This window comes from Arachis ipaensis, chromosome B08, assembly GCF_000816755.2.
Source record: "Arachis ipaensis cultivar K30076 chromosome B08, Araip1.1, whole genome shotgun sequence".
In the NCBI taxonomy this organism is placed as follows: domain Eukaryota; kingdom Viridiplantae; phylum Streptophyta; class Magnoliopsida; order Fabales; family Fabaceae; genus Arachis; species Arachis ipaensis.
In genome coordinates, this window is record NC_029792.2 from 109,088,032 (window position 1) to 109,097,595 (window position 9,564).

The 9,564-nt window shown below is 37.8% G+C and overlaps 1 protein-coding gene across 1 annotated transcript; it reads right to left on the minus strand.

Annotated features, from left to right (window-relative positions):
• On the minus strand, positions 8,758-9,192 carry LOC107611334 (uncharacterized mitochondrial protein AtMg00810-like). The gene has a single exon (XM_016313273.1). The coding sequence runs from the start codon at positions 9,190-9,192 to the stop codon at positions 8,758-8,760; it is 435 nt and encodes a 144-aa protein (XP_016168759.1).

The following is a 9,564-nucleotide window of genomic DNA, read 5'->3' on the forward strand; positions in this document are numbered from 1 at the left end:
CATTAATGGATAGGAGGGCCCACAGGAATAAAATCCTGGCCTAAGCGGCTAAACCAAGCTGTCCCTAACCATGTGCTTGTGGCGTGAAGGTGTCAAGTGAAAAGCTTGAGACTGAGCGGTTAAAGTCGTGGTCCAAAGCAAAAAGAGTGTGATTAAGAGCTCTGGACACCTCTAACTGGGGACTCTAGCAAAGCTGAGTCACAATCTGAAAAGGTTCACCCAGTCATGTGTCTGTGGCATTTATGTATCTGGTGGTAATACTGGAAAAAAAATGCTTAGGGCCACGGCCAAGACTCATAAAGTAGCTGTGTTCAAGAATCAACATACTGAAATAGGAGAATCAATAATACTATCTGAATTCTGAGTTCCTATAGATGTCAATCATTCTAAACTTCAAAGGATAAAGTGAGATGCCAAAACTGTTCAGAGGCAAAAAAGGCTACAAGTCCCGCTCATCTAATTGGAACTAAGTTCATTGATAAGTTTGGAATTCATTGTATATTCTCTTCTTTTTATCCTATTTTGTTTTTAGTTGCTTGGGGACAAGCAACAATTTAAGTTTGGTGTTGTGATGAGCGGATAATTTATACCCTTTTGGGCATTGTTTTTACATAGTTTTTAGTATGTTTTAATTACTTTTTATTATATTTTTATTAGTTTTTATTCAAAAAATCACATTTTTGGAATTTACTATGAGTTTGTGTGTTTTTCTGTGATTTCAGGTATTTTCTAGCTGAAATTAAGGGACCTGAGCAAAAATCTGATTCAGAGGCTGAAAAAGGACTGCAGATGCTGTTGGATTCTGACCTCCCTGCACTCAAAGTGGATTTTCTGGAGCTACAAAAGCCCAATTGGTGCGCTCTCAATTGCGTTGGAAGGTAGATACCCTGGGCTTTCTAGAAATATATAATAGTCTATACTTTGCCCGAGATTTGATGGCCCAAATTGGCGTTCAAAGTCAGCCTAAAACATCTTGGCGTAAAACGCCCAAACTGGCACCAGAATTGGAGTTAAACGCCCAAACTGGCACCAAAGCTGGCGTTTAACTCCAGGAATAGCCTAAGCACGAAAATGCTTCAATGCTCAGCCCAAGCACACACCAAGTGGGCCCCGGAAGTGGATTTCTGCACTATCTGCACTTAGTTACTCATTTTTTGTAAACCCTAGTTACTAGTTTAGTATAAAAACTACTTTTAGAGATTTATTTTACATCTTTGGACGTTTAGTCCTTAGACCGAATCTGATGTTCCTATTTTGATCATATTGTACACGTTAGGAGGCTGGCCTCACGGCCATGCCTAGACCTTTTTCACTTATGTATTTTCTACGGTGGAGTTTCTACACCCCATAGATTAAGGTGTGGAGCTCTGCTGTTCTTCATGAATTAATGCAATTACTACTATTTTTCTATTCAATTCATGCTTACTTCTTCTCTAAGATATACTCTCGTACTTAATTCAGTTAAGTCAGAATGAAGGGGTGACCCGTGACAATCACCTAATCTTCGTTACTCGCTTAGCCAAGGTCGCGTGCCTGACAACCACAAAGCGATCTACATGATGTTCAACGTAGTCATTGGACGACAGTTGGAGTATATTCTCTTGGGTTTCTAATCTAAGATTAGAACCTTCGTGGTATAGGCTAGAATCATTGGTAGCCATCCCTGGGATCCGGAAAGTCTAAACCTTATCTGTGGTATTCCGAGTAGGATCTGCGAAGGGATGACTGTAAAGAGCTTCAAACCTGCAAATGTGGGGCACAAGTGACAGTGTGCAAAAGGACAATGGTCCTATTCCGACACTAGCGAGAACCGACAGATGATTAGCCGTGCGGTGACAACGCATATGGATTTGTTTTCATCCGAGAGGATTATACAGCTTGCCATGGAAGGAGGTAACGCATGGTTGGAAGAAGGCAGTAGGAAAGCAGAAGTTCATAAGCAACAAAGCATCTCCAGATGCTTATCTGAAATTCCTACCAAGGATTACATAAGTATCTCTATCTTATTTTATATTTTATTTATATTTTAATTATCAAAACCTCATAACATTTGAATCTGCCTGACTGAGATTTACAAGGATGACCATAGCTTGCTTCAAGCTGACAATCTCCATGGGATCGACCCTTATTCACATAAGGTTTATTACTTGGACAACCCAGTGCACTTGCTGGTTAGTTGTGCGGAGTTGTGAAAAAGAATTGAGATTACGATTGTGCGTACCAAGTTGTTGGCTCCATTGAGATCACAATTTCGTGCACCACTCACTAAGCATCTTAACTTCACACCTCATCATATCCATCTTATTATTCTCTCTACGCCATAACTTGGCAAATATCTTAAGGGATTTCTAAGTCTAAGTCAACAATTCTTGCCTTTCTTCCACTCTCCAATCAAATAGCATCATAACCAGAACAAACACCAGCCCTCAACGTCAACCAACACCCGCATGAGGGACCTCTCAGTTGTACAAACACAAGCAATGCAATCAACTAATACATAAGTAGATTAAAGTAAAAGAAGGAGCATATAATCATGTAATATGTACAATTAGACAAGCCAAACACCAGCCCTCAACGTCAACCAACACCCGCATGAGGGACCTCTCAGTTGTACAAACACAAGCAATGCAATCAACTAATACATAAGTAGATTAAAGTAAAAGAAGGAGCATATAATCATGTAATATGTACAATTAGACAAGCCAAACAATTAAACAAACCCAAACAAATCAAAACATATACAAATGATGTATGCCTGCCCTATGGCCAATGATACCATCTGTCGGATATACAGCCAAACTCGGCACATCCAGTAGGTAACCCAGACATTGTCCTCTCTGCTATTTACTCGCTATATTGCATAGCCTCGTAGGTGAGTGCCCTGTACACCTCGCAAAGTTAATACTCTGTTTATCTCGCAAGGAGAGTGCCTTGTACACCTCGCAGACAGAGGGAACCTCGCAGGGTTGAGTGTCTTGAACACCTCACAAGCAAGATAGCTTGTATTTCTCGCAGGGTTAGTACCCTATCATATCATCGTATAACCATTCACGATTTCACCATCACTTTTATTATCTTGCAGGCAGAACAGCTTGCATCTCTCGCAGGGTGAGTGCCATGTACACCTCGTAGGCATAAAACCTATGTCTCTTTTTATAACCACAATAACTAAGGGAGAATCCTCAACCCCAACTCGTCCATCAACCTCAAATTATCGTCAGTTATCACCATTTTCTCATCTCAATTCATTCTCACTCTCAAGTCTCAACATTCCAGGGATATAGTGCCTGGCACACTATCTTTCCAACGATATAGTTCCTGACACACTTTCTTTCAATAACTAACAAGTTCATCATTCCTCTCCAAGTTCTCAACTCATAAATCATTCTTAGCTTCTCTATCCTCTAATTCACTGGCTCTAGACTCATATCGAAGTTTATAAAACTTTAGGAGGCCAAAAGAATTATTAAAATACATAAAAACACACTTTTTCAAAATCTGAGGGTTTCACGTACTTATGCAGGTGGCTCACATACGCATGCAAAGAAAATGGCAGGTGTCGCGTACGCGAGTGGTGAAAACAGCAACGTTTACTCGTGTTGTATACCACGTTCGCATACGCGAGTTTTCAATTTTGACAATCCCGCGTACACGTGCCTCCTTCTGTGTACACAAGGCCACTGGTCAAAGTCCAGTGCCCGTGACGCGTGGCACCTCCGCGTACACGAGTCTTGAAGAAAAGGTAAAAAGCCGTTAAGTGTAAAAATTAGTTTTTGAACCCAATTTTAAAACCTTCATATCTTTCAATACAAAATTCATTTTTCAACCATTCTTGAACCGTTAGAAAGATCGATGAATGAATTTTCATAAAACTCTAGTTTTGTAAAATTTCTAACTTTGAGGACCGAGTTACAGTCCGTCAAAGTTAACCAAAAATCTATTTTTAACCAGAAGTGGCATTTACCAATCTTTCTAAATGTCCACAAGCCAAAATAGTTTTCACTTATCAAATTGACCACAAACCAACCACATTCACATATTTACACTCAACCAAATCCAAACCTACTTCATCCACACATTTCAACCCAAATCCATCAATTCCACACATCAACGCATCAATTCTCATTATTCAATAATCATTCCAATTATTCACACATTTAATATCCAAAATCCATTCAATCTTATATATCATCACACCATACAAACACCACTAACTTTCCTTAATTCTTTTTTGCCTCCGCCCAAAGATTCATGGCCTACAGCCCAATTCATCAATTCAATACATATGTAATTCAACACATACTATCATCATCCACTATGCAAAATCACACAATACTTATCTAAATCATTATTTTCCGCAAGATGTCATCTATACATATTAATTCCAACCAAACACATAATTTCAACTTAATCCTAGGGGCATTTAACTTAAGAATTCTCATCATACTACGCGCTACTTAAATGAAACTTAAACCGTACCTTGTTGGCGGTGGTTCACACCCACACTTGAGCCTCTTTCACAAAGACACCCACAATTGAATCTCCACTTTCAAGCTCATCCAAGAGTTCCACAAGCCAATTCAAGTTCCCAAGAGTACCAAAAATTTACCCAACAACTCTAACACAACCAATATCATACATATGTCAACCTAGGGTTCATAAATTTGATAAATTACAAGAATTTTTAGATTTCTTACCTTAACCCATGAAAATTTGGGATGAAACTCATATATATCTCATACTAGAGCACCCCTAAACAACCAAAACCATAATATCTCAACATACACTTAACCAAAAATGTGAATTGAAGGGGAAAACAAAATTGGGCAAAGAGCTTAAAAATACTCGCCACAATACCTAAACAGAATTTAAGAGGATGAGGAGAGCGACACGTGGCCATAAACGGCTTGTCAATCGATGCACCGGAGAGAAAGTTATGGTGGTTTGAAGTTTCAAGGAGGCTGGGATTTCTCTCAATCCCTCTCTTCTCTTGCAGCTGCACACTCTCAATAATGAGGGTTGTATTGTGCTGAAAAGGCTTAAATGAAGCTATATATATGTTGGGTTTGGGCCCAACTTGGGCCCAGTTCAATCGGTTTAGTCCGTTGACCCAATTTTAGGCCAAAACCTTTAATATTAGCGTTTTAATCCACACTTTAATTATTTTTTGCCTTCCCAAAATAAAATTTAACTTTTTACCCTCTATACTCGCAATTAATTTTCTCGATCACAGTATCGAACAATCGTAAGCCGGTACTGCTAGCTAAAATGCCACTTCGCATTTTTACGCTGAAAACTATATTTTCCAACTCAAAAAAGTCTTCTGAATCCAAATATCATATTTAAATTTCCAAATTATGATTCTAAAATTTTCACCCACGATGGCCCATATTTAATTATTTATTTATTTATTTAATTTTCGTTAAATCGGGGTTTTACACAAGATACTATTTTAGGGTCTATGCCATAGGGTTAGAGTCCGAAACGGAGAAAAATCTCAAAAGACCTTTATTTGGCGGTCCTTTTTATAAGGTAAAGTACCTAGGGTTTTAAACTTTTTGTATGCAAAACATGATTTCTAATAATGCTCTAATTAGCTCCCTTCTATTTGTACAGGCAGGAGAAAGTTTTGCACTGTGAATTCTTTGTATGGCTTAACAAGGTATTTCATTATGAAGTTTATGGTGGACAAGATGATGCTGCTTTGGCAAATAGGGTGAAGGATCTGAAAGAATTAGTTGATGTATTAGAAAAGAAGAACAAGAATGCCATTGAAAATAGAGGATGGTTCAAATGCTGAAGTAATGTGTTCTTTTTTTTTCTAGGATTTGTGATCTGTCTTCTTCTTGCTAGGATTCAGGAAGATTGAGATAGATTTTTTATTAAGTTATGTAGTTGAACAAGTAATTAAAGTGTTAGTTTTTATTTATGCAAAATTAATGCAGTGTTTGAAAAAGTAATGATTGATGACGTTATGAATGACAAAAGTTTCATAGAAATGAATTCAAATCAAAGATACTTAAACCAGAGTACCATAATAGCATTTCATATAGAGAAATGCTACGGGGTCATCAAAATTTATTGTTTTTGGTCATCACTTAGCCATCAACTCAATTCCTTTAGTCTAGTAATCCAACAATATACTTTATCCTATACTTTTTAACATTGATGGCTAAGAACAATAAATGTTGATGGCCTTCTAACATTTTACTTTCATATAACTAAAGCTTTAAACATCTACAAACTTCAACCAAAGTAGTGATAGTTAGCTAGTCTTTTAAGTGTTTGCTAGCACTAATACAAATTTGAGCAAAAGGTGCATTCAAAATGTACTAGCAACATAACAACAAAATAGAGACAAACCACATTGCATAACAAAATGCACTAACAACATCCCAAAATATCACCATTATCTTAAACTCTTAAAACTATATTGACATAGTAGGATCATTTTTGTTTTGGAAGCCTTAGTCTAGGTGTTGGCATGAACTTGAAGATTCTTGTAGTTGTGCCAAGACTTGCAGCAGCAAGTATTTTAAGTGATGCTGAGTGGGTTGGCCTCTGTGGTGGTGTAAAGGTAGCTGGAGCTGCAGAGGGTGCTAGATAGATGGCAGGGTAGGTTCTGGAGGAGGATATGGCTATAGAATTAGTTGTTTAGGTTTTAGAGGCCTAAATATTGCCTGAGGTGCAACATGAATGGACATATTAGTTATCTGCTCCTACAACAACACTAAATGAAGTGCACAAAGTTAGCAACCAATAATAACAATTCAATCTTTTTAAATCTAATATGCATGAAAATAAATTGAGTAAGCAATGATGTTTTACTTATGATAGTGGTTGATGGACTAATTGGGAGACTTAGACCTCATCTTATGATGGTGGAGCAGATGAAGTATTTTCCTTTGTATTTGGTTCTTTCTTCCCTTAGCCTTTGGTGGTCACAATGCAACTCTTGCATGTCTTTGCCCCTCATCATATTTCTGACAAATGACCCTGAATGTCCTTCATCCTTTTGTCCCATCACATGCATCCTCAATAGGATCAGGTTTTTTTTTTCTTGGTTGGGCGCCCAGCAGGTCTCCTAATGGTGGGTGGCTTTAGAGATAAAAGACCAGTCTTTTTCTAATACTCTTCTGAACTGATTGGTTTGATGACATTCTCATAAGTTGCTCTAAATGCATAAGCCAAGGGTGCACATATGGTTCTAGCTTATCACACCTTTTCTGAATAGCTTCCAATGCATGAATACATGGAATTCCTACACAAAATAAAAGGCAATGACATAAGCTCAAAAGAATGCATTTGTTAAATACATATAAGTGAAAAATAACAATAACATTCTTACTACTTGTTAGTTGCCACATGTTGCAAGTACAAAGTTTCCTTCCAAGATGCACACCAACCTTCCTTGAGTGTCTCTGGACCTCAAACACGTTATGATCATTGTCACCAGTCCACTGAGCTGTCCAAAACTTAGTATCTCTCATAATGTCCTCTATTTTCCTTTGTTGAACCAGTGCCAGTAGCCCAATGTAGGTGCTTAGAACCTTCTTGTGTTTGGCCATTCTCCTTATCAAGTAGCACTGAAGCTCTTCCAACATAGTAAGGATAGCCTTTTCCTTATAGTAGTTTATTTTAGTGTTCCAGACTTCACTCATGTTGGACACATTGTCAAGTTTGGGATAATGACTAAAATGGACTTTGCTCCAACAAGAGGGTTGCCACAACTTTCTTCTTACCAGCCTTCTTATCTCCTTTGCCACCTTTTCTCTTAGTTTTCTTCATGAGTTCTTCATCTTCATCATCATCGGTATCATTCTCAAAGCTTGGTGGTAGGGGGTTTATACTTCTCGTCCTCAGCACTCTATAGTTATCATAAAGATTGGTTCATTAGAAAAGACTTCGGTCTCTCTATCCTCATCAATGTCTTCTTCATTCATGTTATTATTAACAACATCTCCCTGACCCAAATTCATATCATCTTCTTCCACAAAATCAACATCTTCTATAATTGGATGATCAAAGAACAAACACAATTCATTAGTGTCTCTGTCCTCCTTCTTCTTGTCACACATCTCTCTAATTTCCTCGTCTCTAGATATAGGGTGTAAGCCTGCTTCCATGCTAGGAGCTCTTGGATCATGAAAGCTTGTTGTAGCTAGAACCAATTATGCAGATTCTTTGGCTTCCTAGAATAAGATTAAGAGCAGAGAAGGGAGAAAGAGCAGAGAGAAGAACAAATAATTTTTATGAGTGAAAAGGTGTAAAATTATATTGATACTAGAGTGAAAAGATTACCCCTCCCAGTACATCATGTAAGAGTATATATAGTGTGAGACTTCACTGTGAGGAACTAAACAAAAGTGGTAAAATTATCTCACTTCCTAACCACTTATAGTTAGGAAACTACTAGTTAATGCCAATACCCCCCAAACTTAGAGGGGTTTACTAATCACTCTAAGTTTCTCCCTGAACTTAGAAAATAAGTGAAATGATAGGGGCTTTGTGAACATCTGCAATTTGAACTACAACAGGAATATGAGCTACATAGAGTTCTTTACAATTCACCATGTCTCTTAAACAATGTAGATCAATCTCAAGGTGTTTACAGCAGCTGTGAAGTACAGGGTTGGCAGGAAGTTGGCACGCACTACTGTTATCACAATATATAGTGGGAGGAAGCGGTTGTGGAACCTTTAATTCATGGAGAAGATTTTGGATAGCAATCAACTCAGATTGAAGGGTAGCCATGGCTCAATATTCTGCTTCAGTACTGCTTCTACTGACCTTGGACTGCTTGTTACTCTTCCAGACATTGAGATTGCACCCCATGAAGACATAATAACCAGAAATCGATTTTCTATCATCAACATCTCCACCCCAATCTGCATCTGCAAAACCAAGGAGTCTAAAGTCAGTAGATTTGTTAAAAACCAGACCTTTGTCAACTGTATTTTTTAGATATCTTAGGATCCGTTTCACAGCTTTCCAATGCAAAATTGTTGGATGATGCATGAACTGTGAAACACGGTTGATAGCATAGGAGAGGTCTGGGCATGTGATGGTGGGGTATTGCAAAACACCAACCATGGACTTGTATAATTTCAGATTCTCAAAAGATTCTGACTCACTAGCTGAGAATTTAAGGGTGGACATCATTGGTGTGTTCATATGCTTAGCAGTGTGCATTTTTGCTCTTTCAAGAAGATATAAAGCATATTTTTGTTGTGAAATATGTAATTTTGTAGGTGATAATGCTGTAATTTCCAGACCCAAAAAATAATGAAGATTGCCAAGATCCTTGAGAGGAAAGATATTGTTAAGACATTGTATGAGTGTATTAATTTCGTGTGGATCACTACTTGTAGACATCTTCATCAAGTTTGCCATCTAAAACGGCATTATCAAAATTAAATTGTCTAAGTGTCCAACCAAGAGATAAAGCTAATGTTATAATAATCCTTACTGTTGATGGTCTGATTACAAGGCTATAAACCTCACTATAATCAATGCCCTCTTCGTGGAAGCCTTGAGCTACCAACCGTGCTTTCCTCAAGATGT